A 27,391-nucleotide genomic window follows, 5' to 3' on the forward strand; every position below is an offset into this window, starting at 1 on the left:
TTGGGCATTTAATATCTTTACAGTTGTACTTGCTTTGCCCTTTAGTGAAGACAGAGCAGACAGCAATAAACACCTTCCCCTTCCCCAACGCAGAAAGATTACACAGGGGTTGCTACAAGAATATGGAATAACAAGAAAAACATAAGAATACTGAAACTTTTCATAAAAAGTTAGAAGAAAGTGTGGCTTTATCTCGCTTCCTTTTGCTCTGTTTGTAACACATTTATACAATGTAGAAAGCAGAAAAGTAAAAAAAATACAATACAAAATTGCAAGTTTTTCATTGTAACTCTCCAACAAAAAAGCGTCTGCTTGGCTTTACTATTTGTTACAAGGATCCTCTAGCTATAAGCTCGGACCCCTAGTAATTACCGGTCAATAGAGATGAGTGAACGTGCTCGTTTAGGGCAATTACTTGATCGAGCATCGCTTTTTTCGAGTAACTGCCTACTCCGGCAAAAGATTCAGGGGGCGGCGGGGTGGAGCGGGGGGAACAGGGGGGAGCTCTCTCTCTCTTTCCCCCCACTCCCACCCTGCAACACCCAGCTCACCCCCGGCGCCCCCCCGAATCTTTTCGCCCGATTAGGCAGTTACTCGAAAAAAAGCGATGCTCGATGGAGTAATTGCTCTAAACGAGCACGTTCGCTCATCTCTACCCATCAACATTGGGGGGATCGGCAGTAAGTGTTCGATAATCCTGAAGAGCAGGGCTGGATTGGGAATTTAAAATAGCTTTAAAAGGAAATTTAAAAATGGCCCCATGTTGTAGTTGGGTCCAAATTACTATCCGAGGGGGTCAACACCAACATTTTCCCATTCTGGGTCTATGCTTCGAGAGGTCATCTATTTTTTGCTTGTTTCTCTGGATCTGGGTGTGCTGAACGCAGTGCATAATTGCACCAATTCAGCAATTTATGGCGCCAAAAAGTGAACAGAGGGGGGTATTTAAATTAAAACAGATGTTGCCACCACCTAATGAGGGCATAGGCGCCAACACCACCTACACAACGACACCGCCATCTGTAATAAAAGGTCCCCCACTGTAGCTAATGTGCACCCGCTCCTTGGGCTCCCGGAGCCAGCAGGAGAGGAGGGTCTGTAGCAAGTGCTCCATACTGCATCAACTCTGAATCACCACAGTGAGCTCACTAGAGTGCAGTAGGTCCGGGCATCTTCCCAGGGGCTGATGCCAGAGCAGCCCATGACTTGACTGGCCTACTGCGATTTCTCCCTATAGAGTCTATAGCCAATTGACCTCCGCTGAAGGAAAAATGAAGTATTACATAATTGAGTACAATGGGCTGTTCAAATACATGCTGAATCCTCCAGAGCAAGAGGGCTCACACTTCTGGCTAACAGGTGAGGATGGTGAATGTGAACCCTGTCTTCTATTAGAGGAATTGTCTGCTTGGGACAATCCCCATGTGTTGAAATAGTCTCTTGGCAATAAGCCGATTACAAATTGTCCACCTGCTGTGAGGACAGAAGTGGGAAAATCTGACAGAAGTGTTTAAAATACCTGCAGCGCCTCCACAGGGGAAATAAGGTATTACGCAGTGTCCATTAGGTCAATAGACTTTCTATGTAATGCAGGACAGACAGGACAGGTCCTCCAGAAGCAACGCTCTTTGTAACCGTTCTCTATTCTGAGAATGAGATAAGGATAGGGGATGACTTTATGATTGGTGGGGGGTCTCACTGGTGAGACCCCCACCAATCCAAAGAACAGTGTCCGATTCACGTCCCATCTCAGCAGTGGAGAGCGGATTGCTTTAGATTTTAGGATAACCCCTTTAACTCAGAATACTCTAATAGCATATATGAAAGTGAGTTTTCTAAACCCAAGGAAGCCCTGTAGAGGCATTGACAGTTTTGCATTTCAATATCAAACAAGTTTCAAGATTCCTGCTTGCTTTCAGTGAGTAGAAACATTATTATTTACATCCAGAAGCTGAAATCATATTGTAGTTACACAGCTGATTGGCATGTTCAAACATATCAGTGTAGATAAGAACTCTTAGTCAAATGTGTGCAGGGTTAGTGAACTTGACAGCCAAGAGCCCACTCTATACATGTTGCCTGCCAGCTGTAAAATACAGTTAACACCCAAGATCAAAGATAACGCCAATCCCGGCCCTTTTAACCATTTATGTGCTCCAGTTAAGCTAACCAAAGCATTTGAATGGCTGGATAGAGGGAGGGGGCTCCATTGATCCTCTGATCAGTCCCTGGTTGCCAATGGCAGATTGGGGCTTTGTGAAGTCTCCCAGTCCTACTATGGATTTCAGCCTACTAAGCCCTTAAAGAGGTTTTCTTACTTTTTTTCAGCATTGGTAACCCCCTAAAGCAGGCCTTATACCCTAATTTCCATTGTTTGTCTCTCTATTGCCATTTTAATCATGCAAGCCATCTTGTTTTGGTCCAGGAAGAGCGGCTGCGTCACTTTCAGTTCAGCCTTTCCAATCCATTACTAATCAGGTGTAACACTCCTACAACTAGCTAGAACAGTGCATTCGTGGCACCTGACCATCACTGCACATCAGTGGAGGACATGCGTGGCTGCCGCTCCAAACAGCGCATGCACAGGTGCTGTTCCTGACTGCGCATGCACGCTGTTGTTGATGTCATGTGCCCACTGCTTATGCACATCCTGCAAGGCACTGAATACTATATCGTTAGTGACATAGTGTGCATTGCCCTAGGTTGAAGAACTACTAGATGTATGTACACTACATCGGTGGAACCTCAGAAAACGGTCTGGCGCAGTATCATTTAACAGCTGTCAGATCTACATCAGGAAGCAAAATCATGCAGGAGGATATGTTACAAAAATGGTTGCAGTGTTCCAAAAGGTACATTGTGCTAAGGTTCTGTAAAGTGGGACAACCCTTTAATGCGCTGCTGTTAAAAGTACAATATACTGCAATACAGTAGCATTGCAGTATATTTTGAAGCAATCAAATGATCACAAGTTCAGGTCCCTTAGTGAGGCAAAAAAAAGTAAAAATAAGTTTTAAAAAGTTAAAGTATACTCTAAAAGTTAAAAAAAAAATCACTTTCACAGTATGCAAATAAAAATCAACATAATAAAAATAATAACATAATTGCTATTGCTACATTCCTAAAGTTGGTTCTATTAAAATATTCTATTATTTATCCTCCCTCTGCAAGAAAAAAATTAATTAAAAATTAAAAAAAAAGTCATATAGGCCCCACAATGGCGCCGACAGAAAATACAGCTCACCCCGCAACCCACAAGCCTTTAAACCCCCCCATCGATGCACAAATAAAAACGCTACGGGTCTCCGAATATGGCGATAAATGCCGTTATTTTTAAAGGGTTTTATTATTTTTTTTAAGTAGTAAGAAACAAAAAAACTATATAAATTTAGTATTGCCGTCAACTTTTTCTACGAAAAACAGGCCCTCGTGTAGCTACAATGACAGAAAAGTAAAGAAAAGTTATGTCTTGGAAGGGCGGGATGGAAAAAAAACGGAAAATGAAAAACTGATAAATCTTAGCCCTTGAAGGGGTTAAGAGGATCTTATTGGATACAATGCATTCATTCTGTTACAAGAAGCATAATACTCACTGATTGGATAAATATTTTCCTGCTTTTCATTTTTTCGTTTCGCCGTGGGAGTGCGATGAGCTGGAGTATCATGTGTCTGGGACTGACAACGAATGTCTCCCCTGAGCCTGACACGGCCTAAGATTAAGAAAACAATTACTTTCTTTGAGCACTTTTCGAGTATTCCAGGAGAGATGGCTATATTTTTATTGCTGTATTGATCTCTAATATATCAAGGTTAACCAGGACAATGGCTGCAGGCAGCGCACATCGCCAATTAATGCGTTCTGTATATACTGAATAAACAGCATCCTCTTCTATTTCTCAATTAAATATCGACCTGTGAATGTCTTCTTCCTATACAACGTGAAAAATCGAAGAGCGGGGCAATGTAAGGGCCACTGATCTTAATGACAGGCGCTGCAGACTGTTCACAGCCGATCCAGAAATGTTTAAGTCTCAGAAGTATCCTCAATCCTGCTGCTAAAAGGAACATTAACCCTTAGGTGCAATCAAATCACTACTGAGTACACATAAGGCTTTCAATTGAAACTTTTTTCTTATGCTTCTTGCAAAGCTGGGTGACAATCAATGTGGCCTTAATTCAGGATGTAGTCAAAAAGTCAGTTCCAGCACTATTTCTTAATACTATATTGAAATAGCAATAGAGTACTTGAATAGGAAGGCATGGATGAGCTACATGATGGTACGGCACACGGTCCCCTGAGGGCCCTGCAACAAGGATTTCAATTTTCTGTTGTGGTCCTTTGTAAGAGAGTAAAACCCAATAGCAAAGTTGAAGAGAAGCAGAAATCCGCTTTCCATGTCTCTAAGTCCCGTGGGACCGCCGCTATGACTGAAGTAAGGAAAGCGTACTGGAAGTGGCCTCCTTCTGCTATGACACATGCATGGAGTCGTTCGATGGTGCAGTCCAGGGCTGATGCTATCATCGTGTTAATCAATGGCGAAGCGCCGATTCAGTGGCGATGCAATGCAAATTACAACTAAGTGCATGACCCAATCAGAAGACAATGCAAATTTCAACATGAACGTGGGTTGAAATTTGACGCAATCCCCTCGTTGGACCTGTGTTCATTCCAGGGACTCTCAACCTGGATTGGTACCTGAATCTCCTGTAGATGATGGTGGATGACTTCCTGGATGATTGAGCCCCTATCGTAGTAGAAGTGGGCTACTTTAAGTATGCTTTCCTTACTTCAGTCATAGTAGCGGTCCAATGGGACTTAGAGAGACATGAAAAGCGGATTTTTGCTTCTCACATGCTACTCTTCAACTTTGCAATTGAGTTTTACTCTCTCTCTCTTACAGAAGTCACAACACAAAATTCTAAGTCATGTTCCGGAGCCGCCAAAGGCCCGTGCACCATACCATTGTGTAAGGCATCCATTCCTTCCTATTCAATTATGCCATTATTATTTTAATATTAGACACCAGTATGGAGATATAGCACTGGATTAGGCTTTTTGGCTACTCCCTGTATAGCTCTTACAAAAGTTATTGTCCATATTGTTAGACTAGTCAGTGAAGTAGTTATAGAGGATGCAGAAATAGCAATCTCTCCCAGGCCCTGGTGCCCTTTGGGGCAGCTCTTCCACATAAGAAGACACCAGTATTCTAAGTAACGCATGGTAGGTGGGGTCCTTGGTACAGATTTTGCATTGAAGCCCAGGAGTTCCACCTCTCAGCTGTATTAAAGGGATTGTGCCAGTTATAAAGTCAACCCATATCGTTAGGATAGCGGGAAACTTCATGATTGGTGGGGGTCTGACCACTAGGACCCCCATCGATCCTTAGACAGTTGTCCCGAAGGTTACCACATGAATGGAACACAGGTCGTATATGTGTACCACCACTCCATTTCAATGAGAGTGCCGGAGATTGATGAACGCTTGTACTCTGTAATTTCCGATGCTCCCATTGATATCAACTTCACCCAAGAAAGGTTATATGTGATGTTGTAAACTCAGTCCATCATTAAGGAGAGCTCAGCTCAGCATGGCCCTCTTGCTGAACCCCATGAGTGTGTACTTCTACACAGGGTTACCTTCTTACAGGGAGGCTGGAAACAATGGTTCAAGAGTCATGCCACCCTGCTATCCTAGAAGGGATTACAATGTGAGGAAGCAAATGTAGTACCAAAGGCTTCAGAATTAGCTGGGACTCAGATACTAATGACCTATCCTTAGCACATGTCATCAATATCATATCAGTGGAGGCTGACTCTCTGCAAACCCACTGATCAGCTGTTTGAAGGGGCCAATGGTGCACGGGCAAGAGCTGCTGCCTGTTCATTGGCCTGTAACGTCATATCCATCAGTCATATGGCATTTCTGTAGCTCTGTCCCATGGTGCATGGGTTTGAGCTGCAATACTAGTGCCAGCCTCCATACAATGTATGGCACTGTGCCTAGTATGCAATGAAGATCCCTCAGCACTTTCCTAAGTTCTGCAATCGTTGGGTGTGCCAGGAGTCGGCCCTCCACTGATGTAAGTCTCGGAAAACGATTTTAAATATACTATACTGGCAGCCCATGAAGCTACGAGGGGTTCCGTGAAGCGTAAGGTTCCGACCTGAGTTTTTCCCCATCCTTATGGGTGGTGTTAACTATTGGACACACCTACTCCACAGACAGTGCAACATTTATACCATACCTGAGGAGGTCCTTGTTCAACCTCGCAACCCCTGCTGGAGAGAAGGTTGGTAGATCCTCAGACTAGTTACCTCTAGCTTTACAAATATGGATTTAGGTAACCCCCTTTTCTCAAGGCCTGTTTTTCTCTAGGAAGGTGAACAAGCACCTGGCTCTCCTTTTGAGGGACGGCTGAGGTGTCAACGGGCATAGCTTGCTCTCCTCTATGTAGAGGACCTCCTATCCTAGTAGGGAGGGTTGAGCTAGGAGGGGGCCCTAGTATGAATATTATGTGACCAAGATTATTGGTTTACAAGCAATTCTGAAACAGAACATTTAGAGTATGAAAAATGAGAAATGGTGGTAATACTGCCCTGATGTAGTCCGGCGTACAATGTTTTCTGTGCCCCTTATATGATCCTGACCAAGGAGCCAGTGATAGTTTGGTTTTTTTTGGCCTCGATTTTCAGTACTAATTAAATGGTTTTGACCTTGGTGCCAAATTTAGGTAATGTTCTAGTATCTCTGATGCCATTTGGAGATGAATTGGTGCCAAATGCCAGTAGTGTTAATCAGTGACTGGCATAAGATCTTATTATTATTCCATGGATAAGAAAGTGATTTATTGAACATTCATATAATGTGAGATGCATAATTTATAAGGGTGTTAAAGACCTGATTTATAGGAAATACAACACCTTACCCTGGTGTCAACCTCCATTTATATGCTCAGACTTGGGTGCCAAGTTTCAGTGATGCTATGACATCACTGGTGCTAATTGCAATATGATCATCTTTGATGCCAAGCTCATTTTAGTGCCATAACTGGATAACATAGTCACTCAACTTTTTAGTTAGATAGATACACCCTGCTAAACTTTAGGGACATCAATTTGTCCAGCTAAGAGGAGAAGCGATTCAGTTTCACCTGTTTTGGTACAAATGAAAGTGACGACAGGAGCACCGGAGAGGCGACAGCAAGACAACCCCAAAAAGGGAATGGAAACAATTCCTCTCTCCTTCCTGACTGATTCTTCTCTAGTTCTGCACTTTGCTGGTGTCCCCATCACTAGCATGAATCACTACCTGCACCCCTATCATGGTGCCCAGGTAGTCCTGCTTCTCCAGGATGACACAGCCATACATGCCGTCACAAGAAGGTTTGCTGTACTGTATCTCCCAGCACAGTCTCAAGAGCATGGAGCAGATGCTAGAACACGGGCATTACACAAGGAGAGTTGGACAGGACCGTAGAAGGGCATCAACCCAACACCGGGACTGGAGGAACAGGGTGAGCACTGCCAGAACCCATCAAAAAGCCCGCAAGTGGCGACCGCTCTGCGTTTTCTGACCAAACCTTTAGAAACGCACTCCATGAAGGAGCAATGAGGACCCAACGTCTTGTAGTGGGACGTGTGCTCCCAGCCCAGCACCAGCCAGCTCAAAAGAGAAATTGATTTTCTAGGTGATTTGGAATCCAGCCCTCAGTTGGTTGATGATTGTAATTACCATTGACCATTGATACATAATATTGTTTTCAATGAGTTACATGCCTTATACAGATACTCCCCTACTTGCGAATGTTGCGAAAGACACGGCTTGATAGGCACTCTGCATAGGGAGCCCTGAGGCCGTACGGGACCCCCGAACATCGGGTGCAGGCTGTTCTTACAGCTTGCACCCGCCTGCAACAACACCGATAAGCCGTGCCACTCATCAGAGCTGTTAACTCTTTAAATACCGCTGTAAGAATCAGCCTGCACCCAACGTTGTATGGAGAGGATTCACCTGCGATCCCCCTCCATACAAGCATTTGTTCGGACATAGGAACAAATGCACTTACGAACAGCTTCCTGGAACGGAGCCTGGCGTAAGTAGGGGACATTCTGTGTGTGTGTGTGTGTGTATATATATATATATAATTTTCAACCTGAATCTTTGGTTTATTGAGATCTGATGTGCGATTTAAGTGTTCCCATAGTTTATATATGCCCTAAATATAATGGAAAAGCCGGATCCAGCGCTATGTCTCAATACCGGCGTCCAATATTGAAATAACAATAGTGTACTTGAATAGGAAGGCATGGATGTGCTACATGATGGTATGGTGCACGGACCCTGGATTTCGATTTTGTGTTGTGGCCCTTGTAAGAGAGATAGAGAGTAAAACCCAATTGCAAAGTTAAAGAATTGCATGCGAGAAGCAGAAGTCCTGTGAGATCGCTGCTATGACTGAAGTAGGAAAATATACTTAAAGTGGCCTCTTTCTGCTGGTGTATGCACGGTGCCGTCTAACAGTGTAGTTCAGGGCTGACGCTATCACTGTAGGACCGATTCACTGCAGATGCAATGCAAATTACTAATAAGTCCACGACACAATCAGAAGACAATGTAAATTTAAGCATGGACATGTGGGTCGGAATTTGGCGTTATCAACTCGTTAGACCTGTGTTCATTCATTCAGAGACTCTTAATGCAGATTCATTCGTTAGACCTGTGTTCATTCATTCATTTGATATATCAAATGCTGCCTTCTTATGGCGTAGTAGAGCAGATTACAATGTATCCCTGCAGCACTCATTCACTGACATTGATGGTCCAAGCCCCCCAGCGTTCATGGTCAGTATAGCTGTCAACACGTTCATGGTTGTTACGCCTTTGGCTGTTTTATTATATTATTAGGAATAAGGCGTCACAATCCTGGTGGATTAAGTCATGGCATATAGGGATCTGAATACGAAGAATCAATCTGATACTGAGTCACTCTGCCCAATGTGACAGGGTTGACATGACCACAAATCTGAACTCATTCCACTGCTAGACCTCCTATGATCACATGTGAGCTGGACCTGGATTTATTTCCTAGAACTGCTTCTTTTTAAAAAAATCCCCTAAAAATCATCTGTGACATTGTATGCAGGCGACTCCGTTAAATACAATGTTACTGCGGTTGTGTTGGTGCAGCTTCCCGTTTCATAAGAAAATTGCATAAAATTGTAATCACTTTATTATGTCAAACATTTTCTTTCATTTTTGGTTGCTTATTATTTAATTTTTTTGTTACATATTGAAATATGACAGTATTCATAAAGGCCACTAGAGCAGCCACAATAGGCCAACACTTCATGCTTTCTTGTCGGCTCAGCTGTACAGTCTTGGACATTATGAGCAGAGTCATCTCATTATTGACAACTTTGTTTGTACTGCTGGAAGTATAGATATCACCGGATAGTAACACTACACATACACATTAGGCTCTGTATACAGATCTCTGTCACGCCTTGGTCTCTGCGGAGGTGCTGTACTCCTTTACTCCTGACTGTAACATTTTGCTGTCAGCTGATTCCTATTCATTGCAGCTGCCATAGAGCACATACAGTTTAGTGCACTGTCTACATCAACAACAAAAGTAGGTAGCGCCCCCAATATGGTCGCACACAGGAGCATTTAAAAATAGAAAATAAATGGAGTCGAGATGTTTAACAAAAACACAGAACAAACACCATGGGGTAGATTTTTTTTCAGGCTTTCTAATATATAGACAGTATAAAGTTAACGATGCAACCCAGAGATGCGCCAAATCTATCACAGTGTTGCAAGCTGTTTGAAAGATTTGGCACATTTTTGATGAAGGTTGGACCCATTTTCCTACTTTATTTGACCTCTTAGATAATATAGTTTCGACAGGTTTTTGCATCTAAAAGCTGGTGCATGCTAGGACGTAAACCGCCGCATTTTACGACTCAAACACATTCCTTATCTGCTTTTCTAAACACTTTTGAAAAGCGCGCTTCTGCTTTTTTTTTGCCACAAATCATTAGTACATTTATCTAAAACAATTTGAAGCAACATTTTAGTACAGCGAAAGCCAGAATTCTGGCGCAGCAGGAATAGTACATCTGCTCCATTGTCTCTGTTCTACAGACTTATATGTAATTACTGGCACTAAAATGACATACATGACAAATTCCCTTGAAACGGTCCATCCCATCAGCACATGTTCTGTCTGTATATCCTGTTTTGATATATGGAGGAAATAAGGGGGAACAGCCTACATTTGGGATCCCCATTAGAGATGAGCGAGCATACTCACTAAGGACAATTGCTTGATCGAGCATTGTCCTTAGCGAGTACCTGCCCGCTCGGAAGAAAAGGTTCAGCTGCCGGCGCGGGTAAGGGGTGAGTTGCGGCAGTGAGCAGGGGGGAGCGGGGGGGGAGAGAGAAAGAGAGAGATCTCCCCTCCGTTCCTCCCTGCTCTCCCCCGACGCTCCCTGCCTGAACCTTTTCTTCCGAGCGGGCAGGTACAATGCTCGATCAAGTAATTGCCCTTAGCGAATATGCTCGCTCATCTCTAATCCACATCTATTAGCCAGTACGGAGAATCTCCGTAAGACCGGTGACAGAGGAGCATATTTCGGCTGCACTAATCCCGGCCTGATTGTGGGTCTAAGGACTCTACAATGCTTGTAGTTTGGGTCAGGATATGCACAGTCCGTACCTGTCCGTATTATGAACACATAAATACGGCTGAAATATGCTTGTCTATCACCAGCCCAAGGCTGCCTTCGCATGGTTGAGAAAATCGCGCAAGATTAGTGCATTGCGCGATGCACAAATATGAACGCCATTCTTTTGAGCAATGTTTTCCCGCATGGCACTGCAATGCAGAAAACAAATCGTAGCATGTTCTATCTTGTGTGTGTGCTCTCGCGTCGCACCACAACGCTGTGTAGAAACACGCCAATGGAAAAATCCACACCAAAATTCAGAATTGGAAATAATATAATTCTGCCAGCAATTCTTCATCTAAAGCTGCATTTAGATCTGTGACGTCTGGTTCACATTGTGTCCGCCTGCACACGGGTGGATTTGCATTGCGGAATCTGCTCGCGGAGGAAAGATCGCAACATGCTCCAGTTCTGTGCAGATCCCGCACGGACGGCTTCCACTGAAGTCAATGGAAGCCATCTGACCTGTGGCCCTTCTGCAATGACATTGCGTAAAGGTTGCGGGAATCTGTGTCATCGCCTAGCGACGACATGGGGAAAAGCATGAATTTGGGAAAAAGAAACTATACTGCGCATGTCTGGCGGCTCATGGTGCGGACCATCCGCAGGACAGTAAATGTGAGGTACGTGCAGATGCCAGCTGGGCACAGGGTTGGATTCCACTGCGGGCTCCTGCATGTGGAATCCGACCTGGCCGTGTGCAGCCAGAGAAATATTCTGCAACATGTGAAGGCACCCTAGCGAGTGGTGCCAGGCTAGACACATGACAGGTGTAGCCAATGACTATTAGTAAATACCCCAACTGGTACCACTGAACCATCAGCGGGGTCAAATAAACCCTATTCACTAGTATGCAGTACTAATTGATCCCCTACAGCGGTGCTCCGCAGCCTGTCGCCCTCCTGTGGCACAGCATTAAGGAGCCGTGAAATCCTAATGTAATACAGCTGTGACAGCTTATGGCAGCATTATAGGATGGAAAAACAAACCTTAGAGGGTTAACTGTCCCAACAGGGAGGGGTGAGTCTCTTGGATGGAGGTAGCCCCCCCAGCAGCTGGAGGGTAAGATTTACACATCCCTTTTCCCATGGCCCCAGGCTTCCTGCTCCCACACCATAATCTTGTTGGTGTTGGTATCTGGGTGTGTGGGGGTGGGAGGTGGATGGAGATCAGACGAGGTCCCTTGTATGCAGGAAGCCAGCGCAGCGTGGAAACTTAAAGGTGTCCCCATCACAGAGCATCAGGAATGAAGAACACACAAGGACACAGACTTTTCTGCTTCAGCAAGGAGGTTGGGATGTGGCAGTGGGAAAGAAGGCGATTATTCCCTTCCACCGGATAGTAGTGTCTGCACTGCATTGGTTACAATGTATCGTGATGATAACTAGAATGTAACGAGTCGCGCACCCTTGTGATCATCACATGACCAGGACAGATTGTTATCCACTGGAAGAAAACAGTAAAAGTTCCCCATTCAGTAATAGAAAGCAGCGATCTGGAAAACCGCAAGGAATTGGTATAGAAAGTATAACACAAAACTGTACAATATGGATAAAGCTTTATTTGCTGAAACAGTGACACTTCTTTAAATCATACTTTTCTTCTTTTAAAGGGGTTATCCCAGAATTGACCTATATCCACAGTACAAGATAGGTGTCAAAAGTCTGATCGGTGGATCCCAAGTATGAGGCTCCTGTGTCTCCTTCTCTTCTTCACTGAACCCCTACATTGATTGGTGGGGTCTAACCTGTAAAATTCCCATTTATTCCTCACTGCATCTGCACAGTGATTGGTGGAGAATCAACAGTATGACTCCTATTGATCCTGAGAATGGGGCTTCTGTGTCTCCCTCTCCTCTTTACTGCACCCCTCCAGTGATTGAGAGGTTCTCACTTCTAAAACTCCCATTGATACCAAGATCCTGGCTCTTGTGTATCCCTCTCTTCTGCGCTTCACCTCTGCAGTGAATGGTGGGGTCTCACCAGTTATACCCCCATCAATCCTAAGAATGAAGCTCTCATTCTCTCCTCCTCACTGCACCCATGCAGTGATTGGTGGGGTCTCATTAATAAGGCACCCATTGATTCTGAAAATGACACTCCTATGCCTCTTGCTCTCTTCCTCACTGCACCCCTACAGGGATTGGTGGCGTCTCACTAGTAAGACCTCCATCGATCCTGAAAATGCGGCTCCCATGTCTCCCTCCTCCTCACTGCACTGCCCAAAGTGAAGAGGAGCTTCAGTGAAGTAGTGTCTCAATTTGTTTAAATGGGGCGGCTTGTTTTTGGCCATCCCCAGCAGACACATAGAGTGTGCATGCTTGGCCTCTGCTCCATTCAAGCTCCTCCTCGCTACGGGGAATGAAGTGAGGAGGAGAGGGGTATACAGGACCTCTGTTCTCAGGACCCTCACCAATAAGACTTTAGTCACCTCTCCTGTACATTGGTGATAAAAGTCAATTCTGGGATAATTATGCCATGACTGCGAGATATTCCCTATCCATAGAATAGTGAATAACTTGCAAATTGATTGGGGTTTGATTGCTGGGATCCCCACCAATCTCGAGAATGGGAGCCCAAGTCTGTCCTGGAATGAAGAGAGTGGTGGTTGCAAATACACACTGCCATTCCATTCATTTAAATTGGGTCACGAGAGATAGCTGAATGCTTGATCTCAGCTATTTTCAGCCATCTCATTAAAATGAACAGTGTGGTAATACCCATGTGTGACCCCTGCTCCCTTTACTCCAGAATAGATCAGGCCCCCATTCTTGGGATCAATAGGAGTCCCAGTATGTGTGTCCTCACTAGAGATGAGCGAGCATACTCGCTATGGACAGTTGCTCGAGCGAGTTTTGTCCTTAGCGAGTACCTGCCCGCTCGGAAGAAAAGATTCGGGTGCCGGCGCGGGTGAGCGGTGAGTTGCAGGAGTGAGCAGGGGGGAGCGGGGGGGAGAGAAGAGAGATCTCCCCTCCATTCCCCCCTGCTCTACCCCGACCCCTGCCGGCACCCGAATCTTTTCTTCTGAGCGGGCAGGTACTCGCTAAGGACAATGCTCGCTTGAGTAATTGTCCTTAGCGAGTATGCTCGCTCATCTCTAGTCCTCACCAATCTTTAAGTTGTCCCCTGTCCTGTGCATAGGGAATAACTTGCAATTATGATATAACCCCTATAAGCATTGTAGTCACAGACTGTGTCTCCGCTCAGCCACAGCAGCCATTACTGCCAAAAATAGCAACATCAAGTGCAGCCATATTGGTTGTCACTTTTTAATTGGCATCTTGCCTAATTGTTACTTTGTTATTGAACATTTTGACAAAATGACACTTGCTAAATCAAAGAGGACATCCATTATGGCTGCACTTCCCTGCAAAAATAGTCAATATAACAAGACAGAAAAATGCCAATATCTCTGCAAGTAAAATCTAAGCACCAAACCTTGGCTCATGCTCCAACGTATTTACTGATTTTTGGACAATTTTAAGTTTTGGGTGGAATTCCCCATTAAATGCAGCAAGGCAGAAAGATTAACAATTATTGGAAAATGATCTGAGTATCCATAAAAGTGGGTGGAGCTGCGGCGAGGCATGAGGTCATGGTACACTTAAGTCCTATTGGGAAGGGACATCTGCCTCAAGCCAGAGTAACCTCATCAACAACATAATCGAGTCCCAGCCTAGCCATACCGGCCGGATGAGCTTGTCATGGAAAGAAGATATTGTAATCTGTATTACAGCCCAAAGAAAATAACCACACATCAGGCCTGGAAAAATTGTAGCCAGATCTAAGAGCAAGTTCCAAAAGTTAGGAGCGAGTGTCTGTTCTAAAACTGGGGTTTCCTGGGGTATTTTGTATGGAAATTCTGTATTGGAAAGACGCTCTTGGTTGACATTGCCCCGGTCTACAGATGCGCAACTCAAAGCTCCTGGACATGAATGCCAAATATGTAACAGGGCCCCCATCTACCATGTGCTAATTATAATATTGGTGACTTCCAGCATAGTAGAGGTGCCTTTGGGCTCTGCACCCATCAAGGGGTCTTTCATGTCTTCCAACCATCCCGATTAGGCAGGGCAGTCCCAGATATTGTGGGGTGTTCCCCCATTTGTGGAGGCAGGAGGCATGCCCTGCAAGGTCCGCCAGGAATAGATTAAAATAAAAAAGAGCCTATATGCACGCCTTTCACTCTCCCCACCGTTTGGTTCATCCATGAAACTACATTCCCCTGCTCACTTCCAGGTAGCATAGCCAATCGTTGGCCTCAGTTGTATCAAGACGGAGGCCAGGGTTTGGCCCACGGAAGTGAGCAAGGACAGGAGAAGGAGGGAAAAAGTTGACTTACTATGAGAGGGACATGCAGGGGGACTATTATTGAGAGAGACATGTGGGAGTATTACTACTAAAGGGTGGCATGCAGAGGTATTATTAGATGAATCATGGGGGTACATTATTGAGCAAGCCATGAGGAGGCATGCAGAGGCACTATTACTGTGAGAGGGCCACTAAGGCACACTTTTACTGCGAAGGGGTCACAAAGAGGCACTGTTACTATGAGGGGACACAAACGGTATGGCTTCATGTAAAAGGGTTATGGTGCCATGGGTTCTTCAAGAATTGTCCTTTGTCACGGCTCGCTGGCTGTGTCTGAGGATTTCGACAGGGGTGATGTCATAGCTTTGGCCATGGCCCATGTGATCCTCACACTTTTCTGCTGCTGTATTGTTAGATTGTTTGACTGGCCGGTGTGTATTAGTTTGGGTCGCCCTCATCAGTACGGGCGCTCTGCTTTTATGTAAGCTTGCCTTGTATCAGTAGGTTTAGGTCAGTTCACCTGTTCCCCAATTTTGTAGTTTCTTTTTATACAATTTAGTGTTTTCCCTATTTATACTTTGTTTATACTGTATATTAGTCCTTTACTGACACTATATTACTCCTGGCTCAGAAGTAATATTCCTCTTTTCATTGTGCTGTAAATTCATTCATAAAGTAATCTGCATAGACTCAGATTGCCTTCTTCTGGATCAACACGGGAGGGGGGGGGAGCGGAAACAGGCTGAACTAGATGGGCATTTGTATTTTTCAGCCTAGCATACTATGTTACTATGTTAAATAGTTCTGTACTCATTGAAAATTCTCTCTATTGTAGGACCACTCATGAGAACATGGCAAGTGGCGATGAAGATCTGATCGGCATTCCATTCCCTAACCACAGCAGTGACATCCTATGTGGACTCAATCAACAGCGACATGACGGCTTCCTCTGCGATGTCATCCTTATCATTCAAGACCAAGAGTACCGCACGCACCGATCCGTTCTAGCAGCCTGCAGCAAATATTTTAAGAAGCTTTTCACCACAGGGTCGATGGTCGACCAGCCGTACATTTACGAGATTGACTTTGTTAAACCGGAAGCATTTTCTGCCATACTGGAGTTTGCTTATACGTCAACGCTAACGATCACCACGTCCAATGTCAAACATATCTTGGACGCAGCTGAGATGTTGGAAATCCAGTGTATTATCAATGTCTGCTTGGAAATTCTGGAGACACCAAGAGATGGGGAAGAGGAAGAGGAGGAGAAAGAAGAAGAAGATGAGGAAGATGATGATGAGGATGAAGAGGACACAAAAGACTTTGTGACCCAGGAAAACCAAATTGATATTCAGGAAAGCAGCTGCCACCAAAGCCCTTCTGCATCGGATCAACAAGAAGAAACCTACCATGGACCTCAGAAGGACTTACCAACCCAATATTCTTCCACCCATAACTCTTCTGGACACCAAAGTGCTGTCAAGGACTTCTCAATCGAGTCTTTGTTAAGTGAGGACTCCCATCCTAAAAACACCATGTCAGACAAAAGACCAACCATTTCTCATTTCGTCCCAGGCTTTTTTCCACAACTTTGGAACGGAGATCTGGCAGCCTTTTCCCAACTTCAAGAGCCACAAACCGATATCGGACCTCTGAATCTCGTGATCAAAGATAAGAAAATTAAGGAGGAGGAGAACGATGAGATGCCAACTCTTCCCTTTCCTGATTACTTCAAAGACATGATCCTGGACCATTCCACCAAACACTTTGGACAGATAAAGGCAGAAATGGACTACAGTGCCTACCTTAGCTTTCTCAGTGCAGCTCACTTGGGTATGTTTCCACCATGGCCTTTGGAAGAAGAAAGGAAAATGAAGCCAAAGGCTTCCCAACAATGTCCAATCTGTCATAAGGTCATTATGGGAGCAGGAAAACTTCCGAGACACATGAGGACACACACAGGAGAGAAGCCATACATGTGTAGTATCTGTGAAGTTCGGTTCACCAGGTTAGGACATTGCTTAATATACCAATATCGTTCACTGTACAGAAATATTTACATGATTATCATATACAAAAATATGCAATATATGTCCAACAGCTGGCGTAGATTTCAGTGTAGGCGTATGGAGGAGCCTCTTCATATATGAGGCGCATCGTGATCTGACAGAAATTACATTAAGATTAGTGTTAGAAATCCTGGCCTGGATAAATTTCCCCCCATATGTTTTATTTATTGAGCAGCTTAAAGGAGTTCTTCACTTTGGACTATCTCTACTTGTCGGAAGGGTACCTTGAATATAAACCAATCACAAAGTGTCCTCCTGCTGGTACCCCCAACAATCAACTGTTATCTGTGGAGAATCCTTACAGTAAGTGTTCAGTTTCCCTGCAGCGCTCTCAGAGGAGGAATGAAGTATTACACAGTATCAATTCATATCAATTTGTTGTCTGTGTAATGCTGGCCAGGACAGTCCTCCGGAGCGAGAGACGCTCTATTACGGCTAACCACTAAGGCTGGATTCACATGGGGCGTATTCCCGTCGGAAATCTCACGGTTTGGCCGCAGCAAAAACCGCGAGATTTCCGCTGGGAGAACCGCCGCTGCGGCTTTGAAGCAGCCCGGCCGCGCGCTCTTTCGCTGCGGCCGGCGCTCCCATAGAGGAGAGCGCGGCCGCAGCGGAATGAAAAAAAGAAATGACATGCTGCATATTCTGAAAGCGCGGCTGCGGCGGCGCAGCCGCGGTTTCAGCCGGATTTACCGCAGCGGATTAGCCGTCCCGTGTGGATGAGGTTTCTGAGAAATCTCGTCCACATGGCTGGCTAATCCCGAGATTAGCGGCCGCGGTCGGATCTGCTGCGGCAAAAGCGCGGCAAATCCGCCCTGTGTGAACCCAGCCTTAGGCCAAGAGATGAGGATCCTGAAAGCAGAACCCCCCGCCCTTCAGAATTCACTGATAGGACATATGAAAATGGGTTTTCTAAACAAGGCAACACCTGTAAATGAGCTCTGGGAGGTGTCCAAGTAGCAAATGTAAACTTGTTGCAAGTTGGAAGAATTTTTCACAAGTCTTATTTTCCTTCATCTAGTAGGGTATGAAGACAACTGGTAAATAACTAGCTCTGTCCCTTTAAACAACATTCACACATCTCAAGGTCTGTTTTGAGAATGAGTTGAGAAAGTTCTACTCCTAGCAAGTGAGAGTTGTTCTCATGTATACAGAAGGCGAATCATAGAAATTGTCAATAAAGATCTAGTGCTATCTAGTGGTGGATTTGGGTATTGGCCAGAAACTATTTTATATTGTAGCGTAATTTCCATTTAAAGGGGATTCTAGTTAGTTCTTTAACACTTTTTAAAATATATTTTGTGTTTGAATGACTATTTTTCTGCTTGCTGTCTGTGGATAAAACAATTCAGAAGCTGGAAGTTTTTGCAGACTTTGGCTCCTCACACGAGTGTATTTAGGCTGCCTAATATGTTTATATTTTTTACATGGCTAATACGCAGTATACAGAAATTACACGTGTAATTACACGTATAGCCTATAGGCTATAATGCTGTGTAATACTCACCAATATCGAACATACTGCATTCCATGCCACACGTGCGATGTGCGCTTGTGAAAAATGCAGGTCTGAATAGCCCAGTGTAAATCAATAGACTTTTAGCACTGCGTGTTACATGCGCCAAAAATACGCACTTAATACGCAGCCTAAATACTCCCCTGTGAGTGAGCCCTTAAGCCTCATGTCCACGGCTAAAATAAAATTTAAAATCCGGAGCGTTTCACCCGCAGCGTGATCCGCGCCCCATAGGGATGCATTGGACACCTGCAGATAATTTAGTACCTGCGGATGTCCTTTTCCCTACCAGTCAACCATTGAAGACCTATCCTGGGGGAACATCATCAATAGTAAAAGTCATGGACAACCCCTTAACACTATACACACAGATAAAGCTCTGTACGCAGCTCTCCTGTCGCTTTCTGGTATCTGGGGGGTGTGGGTGGGGGGGTTGTCCTCCACCACTTCCTTGAGATTAATATTATGACATTTCTCTGTAAAATTGAAGGGCCACACTGGCAAAGACACATTTTCCATGCCTTCCCCCCTTATTTGATTGCCTGTCACACTCTGGAGGTCTCCTCTGTGTATTGCAGCCACTTCCCTGCAGTGCAGCCCCTTGCATGATGCTTATCAGGCACCATATGGAGACTGAGATTTTTTACTTTTAGTTTCACATCTATTCCATGATGCATTAGCCGAGGTTATACCATTTTTGCCTACTGGAGGGACAGTTTAATTACCTTTACCGTCTATATTCACCTAAAGAATCTACATATCATAAATATAAAGTCAGAAGGACAATCTGTGATCTCCTCTATTATACCTGTGTGACAGGAGTTGTGTGATCGTCATCAGTGACTGTGACAGGAGTGTCTGTGTCCCCCTCTAGGCAGTTTCTTTGTTAGGTTCCTTGTAACAGCATGACACACAATGAGATATTGACTTGTTTCAGAGCACATAAACCCAAGTAGAGTTGGTCAGAATTAAGATCACATGAGTTAAAAGAGGCTGGGAGTTTCAGACAGAAAGACATAACTAACCAAGATAACACTTATATATACTGGGGGGGGGGGGGGGGGTAGCAATGTAATGAATGAATTAAAAAGTCACCGGAGTTGCCCTTCATTTATTGCAGCTGCCAAATAGCGCTCCCACCCCGCCGCTGTCTGCGCAGATAATGCAGGAAGTGTGTGTCTCCAATGTGGCTGCCCCCAGAAAAGTCTATAAAAAGTAATACAAAGTAATAAAAGAACAAACAGACAATTTCTCTTCTACAGACTTCCATCTAATTACCAACACTAAATCTTCCACGGTACCCCCAGCATTATGTGCAGCGATCCGAAGAGTCAGGGCTCTGTGCTGGAGGAATGCCGTTATCTTCTGTATTACTAGCAGTGCCGGGTATAACATGTGCTCCTTCTGTTCACAGCCATGTCCGTATCTTATCTGCTGGATGATGGTTCCATGCCAGAAACTGGCTGTGTAATAAAACATTACAGTGCGGAGCTCTTGGCCGAGCGTCCGGATGGAAATTCTCCTAGTCTACAGTTCTGGCCTGTGTATACAGTTATTGTGCACATATGACGCCGAATGGCCACATTATTACCCCCTTCACACAAGCGGAATATGTAAAGGATAGAATTCACTGATTGCAACGGGCGCACATTTTCCCTACACATTTTGGTTGCGCAATTAAAAAGAAGCATTCTCTAAAGTCCCCATAGAAGTCAATGGGGATGTGGAAAAACGCGCACAATACACTAGGAGATGAGTGAAACACTGTGTAGTTGCGTAGCAAAAAGAATAGAGATGAGCGAGTATACTCACTAAGGCACATTACTCGAGCGAGTAGTGCCTTAGCCGAGTATCTCCCCGCTTGGCTCTAAAGATTTGGGGGCCGGCGGAGGGCGGCAAGAGAGAACGGGGAGGAACGGAGGGGAGATCTCTCTCTCCTACTCTCCCCCCACAACTCACCTGTCACCCGCACCGGCCCCCGAATCTTTAGAGACGAGCGGGGAGATACTCGGCTAAGGCACTACTCGCTCGAGTAATGTGCCTTAGCGAGTATACTCGCTCATCTCTAAAAAAAAAGAACATATCTGGAACTCATTAAGACTAATTAACCATTTCAATCAGTGCGTCTTCGTTTACCGCATGCAAATGCACATGCCTTGCACAGTACAGTAAAATACGCGGATGAGCATGCGAAAAAGGATCCTTCATCCCTAAATACGCAGCGCTCAGGTGTGCGCAAATGTGCATATGCTTGTGTGAAGGGGGTCTTAAAGACAACCATGTAGTAGCGCTTTGGCTGCATTTAGCATTTCATTGCGGCGTCCATACACAGGTATCAGCAGACGAGGGGTGTGCCAAGAAAACCTTCAAATAGGAAGATGGAACAATAGCTCTTCAGCGCCACCTGTTGGAAGGCAACATTCCTGCAGTTAATGACATATATTTTAACAGGCCTGCATATTTGCGGAATGTACGATGTTTTGTGCACATGCATCTTACTGTATTTTTTGCACCTGCAAAGCATGTTCATTTGCGCATGGCGAGCAAAGACGCACCAATTGAAATGACTAATTAGTCTAAATGAGTTCCAGACGTGTTCTTTTTCCTGCGCAATTACGCAGTGTTTCACACAGCTAATACTATATTGCGTGCGTATTTGCTCATCCCCATTGACATCTATGGCGACTTTTGTTGTACAAATAAGCAGAATATGCAGTCAAATAAAGCATGATATTTTATATCATTTTTTTTTTTTTGTGCAACCGAAATGCCCCTGAAAAATACAAAAATGTTCATCACATTTTTGTATTTTTCAGGGGCATTTCGGTTGCACAAAAAAAAAAAAAAAATGAAAATTGAAATTAATGGGTTCTGTTCTCTGCAAATACGCCAGCCTTAGACTCTGGTCGAATTTGGAGATAACCGTTTATAACAGAAGGTCCAACGCTGTGCTAAATTCTTTTCACAAAGGACACCAATGGCACACGGCAGACCCCACTGACTTATGATGTGGTCCCTTGGGTTACGTCTCACTGATTTATGGTGGAAAATAGCATTGCATACATAGATAGAGAGATAGATGGAAAGAAAGAAAATAATGATAGCATTAGTTGAAGAAAGAAAAAAGGAAGAAAATAAGAAAGAAAAAGAAAATAATGATAGAGTGAGTTAGAAGAAAGAAGGAAAGAAAATATTGATAGATGAAAAATAGAAAGAAAGAAAGAAGGGAATAAAAAAAGAAAGTAATAATAGAGAGAGTTAGATGAAGGAAAACAGTAAGAAAATAAGAGACAGAAAAAAGAAAGAAAGAAAATAATAATAGATACCGAAGATAGATATGCAATAATTAGCCATTGGATAAACAACTTAATGTGACATTCATATGGGATGGATGGATGGATAGATGATAGATAGATATGAGATAGATAGACAGACAGATAAATATGAGATAGATAGACAGACAGATAGATATGAGATAGATAGATAGATAGATAGATAGATGTGAGATAGATAGATAGATAGATAGATAGATAGATATGAGATAGATAGACAGACAGATATGAGATAGATAGATAGATAGACAGATGGATATGAGATAGATAGATAGATAGACAGATATGAGATAGATATGAGAGATAGATAGATAGATAGATAGATATGAGAGATAGATAGATAGATAGATAGATAGATAGATAGATAGATATGAGAGATAGATAGATAGAAGATAGATAGATAGATAGATATGAAATAGATGGATAGATATGAAATAGATAGATAGCTCGATCATGTACTGTATATCTGGAGTTGTATGAAGAGACTTGTTAATCAAAGTAAGTAAACATAAATATCTTATTTTTTCAGGCAGGACAAGCTGAAGATTCACATGCGTAAACACACCGGGGAGCGGCCATATTTGTGCATCCACTGCAACGCTAAATTTGTCCATAACTATGACCTCAAGAACCACATGCGCATCCACACAGGGATCCGACCTTACCAGTGCGAGTTCTGCTACAAGAGCTTCACCAGGTCTGATCACCTCCACCGGCACATCAAGAGACAGAGCTGTCGGATGTCCAGGCCCAGAAGAGGCAGGAAGCCGGCCTACTGGAGAACCTCCAGCCTATTATTTGCCCGCAACAACCGTCCAGAAGACGAGGCCTTCGTTATGATGACACCAACTCTGGAGAGCGGTGGTAACCATAGGGCCAATGGGACGATTGGTGTACCGGGGCCTAGCCCAAAACATCTACTTGAAGAACCTAAAAATATATTAAACTTACAAGGCTTGGACAAACAATATGAGGACTCTCACCTGAAGCTGCTAGAGAGAACACGTTTGGAGTCGGATAGGCATGGTGGACTTTACGGGTTTTCTTTAGCGCACAATGAGAATATCTCCCCTCAGCCGTTCTTTGTCGGAGCTGGCGATCCTTGGAATATGACATTAAATCATGCTCCACTTTCTGATACTAGCAACTAGAACGAAAATATTGGCTTTAAAGGGACCACTTTATGGAAGCCGCCATGTTGTGGACTGTACCAATCTACTAACAACATGGGGTTTAAATTGCAGTTCCTGATTGGCTGCACTCTCTTCGGACACAATCAATGACTGCCGTAAGCATTGACTAGGTGGCCGGTCCACAATGACAAATCCACATGCACGCTGTTGTTTCCCTTGTAGATTATGTTCCTTTTTTCCATCTGAGATCTGTACCAGTGTATGGATATGGACAGTCGACGAATCATTCCAAAGAAGCACAGACGATATATATGTATAGTATGACTATATGTATATATGAGTATAAAGTTCATTTATGCATGTAAACTTTTTCTGGTAGTAAACTTTTTTGACATTAGGTAAAGACCTGGGGTCGTAATTTGTGCGCTCTGGAGAGGCAAATGATTTATAATAGAATTGGACATGGTGTTAAAGGGGTTCTCCATCTCATATACAGGGGAAACCCAGACATTCCTCAAAACTGTCATTTCTGTCTGGCTCCCTATGAACACTGACCTGGATGAAATAGATTTAGGAAACTATCTAAGGGTATGCAAAGTTTGCAGCCTTTGCACAAAAGACACAGTGTCAAAATCCGCATCACTACTGTGAGCACTATTACTATAATTGGTCCACTACTGCGGGCACTATTACTATAATGGGTCCACTACTGCGGGCACTATTACTATAATGGGTCCACTACTGCGGGCACTATTACTATAATGGGTCCACTACTGCGAGCACTATTACTATAATGGGTCCACTACTGCGGGCACTATTACTATAATGGGTCCACTACTGCGAGCACTATTACTATAATGGGTCCACTACTGCGGGCACTATTACTATAATGGGTCCACTACTGCGGGCACTATTACTATAATGGGTCCACTGCTGCGAGCACTATTACTATAATGGGTCCACTACTGCGGGCACTATTACTATAATGGGTCCACTACTGCGGGCACTATTACTATAATGGGTCCACTACTGTGGGCACTGTTACTATAATGGGTCCACTACTGTGGGCACTGTTACTATAATGGGTCCACAACTGCGGGCACTATTAATATAATGGGTCCACTACTGGAGGCACTATTACTATAATGGGTCCACTACTGGAGGCACTATTACTATAATGGGTCCACTACTGGAGGCACTATTACTATAATGGGTCCACTACTGGAGGCACTATTATTATAATGGGTCCACTACTGCGGGCACTATTACTATAATGGGTCCACTACTGTGGGCACTGTTACTATAATGGGTCCACTACTGTGGGCACTGTTACTATAATGGGTCCACAACTGCGGGCACTATTAATATAATGGGTCCACTACTGGAGGCACTATTACTATAATGGGGCCACAACTGCGGGCACTATTACTATAATGGGGCCACAACTGCGGGCACTATTACTATAATGGGGCCACTACAGGAGGCACTATTATTATAATGGGTCCACTATTGGAGGCACTATTACTATAATGGGTCCACTACTGGAGGCACTATTAGTAATTATGCACCCCTCTGTGGCCTCAATGCTAATAGTGCCTCCAGTAGTGGACCCATTATAGTAATAGTGCCTCCAGTAGTGGACCCATTATAGTAATAATGCCCCCAGTAGTGGACCCAATAGTAATTATGCACACCTCAATACTAACACTGCGTCCAGTACTGCCCTAATATAGTAATTGTGCCTGCAGTAGTGGCCCCAATAGTAACAGTGCCCCCAGTAGTGGCAGCAATTGTAACAGTGCTGCCAGTAGTAATAGTGCTTCCAGGTGCGACCCCAATAGTAATAGTGACTCTGTTAACGGCCTCAATAGTAATAGTGCCCCCAGTAGTAATTATGCACTCCTCAATGGCCTCAATGCTAATAGTGCCTCCAGTAGTGGACCCAATATGGTAATAGTGCCCGCAGTAGTGGCCCTAATAGCATTGGGGCCACAGAGGGGTGCATAATTACTATTAGGGCCACTACTGGGGCACTATTACTATATTGGGTCCACTACTGCAGGCACTATTACTATATTAGGTCCACTACTGGAGGCACTATTAGCATTGAGGCCATTGAGGGGTGCATAATTACTACTAGGGGGACTATTACTATTGAGGCTATTAACAGAGTCACTATTACTAGTGGGGTCGTACCTGGAAGCACTATTACTACTGGCAGCACTGTTACTATTGGGGCCACTACTGCAGGCACAATTACTATATTAGGGCAGTACTGGACGCAGTGTTAGTATTGAGGTGTGCATAATTACTATTGGTACTACTACTGGGGGCATTATTACTATTCAGACTGCTAACAGAGTCACTATTACTATTGGGGTCACAACTGGGGGCACTGTTACTATTGGGGCTACTACTGCAGGCACTATTACTATATTGGGGCCACTACTAGAGGCACTATTAATATTGAGGACACTGAGGGGTGCAGAGAAACTATTACTATTGGAGTCACAACTAGGAGCACTATTACTATATTGGAGCCACAACTAGGAGCACTATTACTATATTGGAGCCACTACTGGGGGCACTATTACTATATTGGAGCCACTACTGGGGGCCCTATTACTGTTGAGGCCACTAAAGGAGTCACTTTTATTATTGTTACTATTAGGGGCCATTACTGGGGACACTGTTACTATTGGGCCACTTCTGTGGGCACTATTGCTATATTGGAGCCACTACTGATGGCAGAATTAGTATTAAGGCCACTAACAGAGTCACTATTACTGCTGGGGTCACAACTGGGGCATTACTACTATTGGGGCCACTACTGTGGGTACTATTGCTATATTGTTACCACTATTACTTTTGAGGCCACTGAGGTGTGCATAATTACTATTGGAGCCACAACTGGGGGCATTATTACTATTGGGGTCACAAATACAGGCATATTTATTACTGGGGGCACTGTTTAATATTGGGGCCGCAACTGGGGACACTATTACTATTGGGGGCCACAGTTACTGGCTATGGCTACTAGAATAGCTGAGGTGCAAACATACATTGTAATAAGCCACGCCCTAACCACACCCCTTTTACCTTGAAGGGTATTTATTTGTGACAACCCTAGTTTGACTCCATTGGTCACAAACCTTCTCAGTTGAACAGCTTGGGTGCGCAGGGCTTATATGGAGCGAGATCAGGAGCCGAGCCCACTCCCTACACAGCCGGTCTCCTGGCCTTTAGCAATGACGTCTCAGCATATCTGCCCCATATGAACATACCCTCAGGGTGCCTTCACACAAATAGTGGAAAACCAGCAGCAAACAGTCTGCAAATCTGCAGTGTTCCAGTCCGCACTTGCATGGCGCAGAACGTTTCCACAGCGAATTCGTAGAATTTTGGAAAAACCCTGTAGATTCTAAATCCGCAGTGTGTCTTTTTATGTAGCAGGATTTAACCCTTGAAATACAAGAGTGAAGTCGAACAGCAGGTCCGTAAGTAAAAACGCAGCCAAATGGGCACCATTTAGATTCAGATTTGGCCACTGCGGATTTGGTGGCTGTTCACTGCAGGTTTTCCACGACGGATGCCTAAGAAAGCAAATCTGATCAAGTGCAAGAAATTCAACTTCAAAGAACACGGCAAACACAGTGGTTCACAATCTCAGCAGTTACTATCACTTAAAGAAGGCTCAAAGTTGTAGTGATTACAGTTATACACAAGGTGGCGCTATACTTAAATGCTGCAAAGTTCAGCTCAAACAGCAAGAACAGGGTTATATTTTCCTAATCATAGAAGGCAAGTAATTACTACAGCAGACATGTGGGGAGGGCTAATTGGTCCTCTTAGGGCAACTTTATAATGGGCGGAATATACCGCAGGCCGCTGCAGAATGTTCTGCCATATAGAAAAATCTGTTCAAAATCTGCATGTCTAACGTGATTTCGGTGCAGAATTGAAAATGACAGAATTCTGCCCACAATTGCACTTTAAAACCCACATTTAGACCTGTGGATTTTGACAGCCAAATTTTCCACAGCATCCTGCGGATTATTCTGTACTGTGTGAAAGCGCCTTTAAGGGTGTCGCTCAGGGTTCGAAAAACATTGCTTTCTTCCAAAAATAGAGCCACCTTTGTCCATAGGGTTGTGTGTATTGTTGCAGCTCAGATCCATTGAAGTGAATGGGAGTTGAGCTGCAATACCAGACACAACCCTATGGACAGGGGTGGCGCTGTGTTTGAAAGATAGCAGCCATGTTTTTATAACCCTGGACAACCCCTTTAAGATTATGTTCA

At 44.1% G+C, this 27,391-nt stretch overlaps 1 protein-coding gene across 3 annotated transcripts in view; it reads left to right on the forward strand.

The window, feature by feature from the left end:
• Positions 1-23,488, forward strand: part of ZBTB7C (zinc finger and BTB domain containing 7C) — a 58,222-nt gene extending 34,734 nt beyond the window's left edge. For all 3 annotated transcript variants that reach the window (XM_066602582.1, XM_066602583.1, XM_066602581.1), the window contains exons 2-3: positions 15,877-17,049; positions 22,488-23,488. In XM_066602582.1, the coding sequence (XP_066458679.1) occupies positions 15,893-17,049; positions 22,488-23,109 (1,779 nt within the window). In that variant the 5' untranslated portion in view covers positions 15,877-15,892 and the 3' untranslated portion in view covers positions 23,110-23,488. The remainder of the gene's footprint in view (positions 1-15,876; positions 17,050-22,487) is intronic.
• The last annotated feature ends 3,903 nt before the right edge of the window (positions 23,489-27,391 follow it).

Source organism: Eleutherodactylus coqui, chromosome 5, assembly GCF_035609145.1.
Source record: "Eleutherodactylus coqui strain aEleCoq1 chromosome 5, aEleCoq1.hap1, whole genome shotgun sequence".
NCBI classification, from domain to species: domain Eukaryota; kingdom Metazoa; phylum Chordata; class Amphibia; order Anura; family Eleutherodactylidae; genus Eleutherodactylus; species Eleutherodactylus coqui.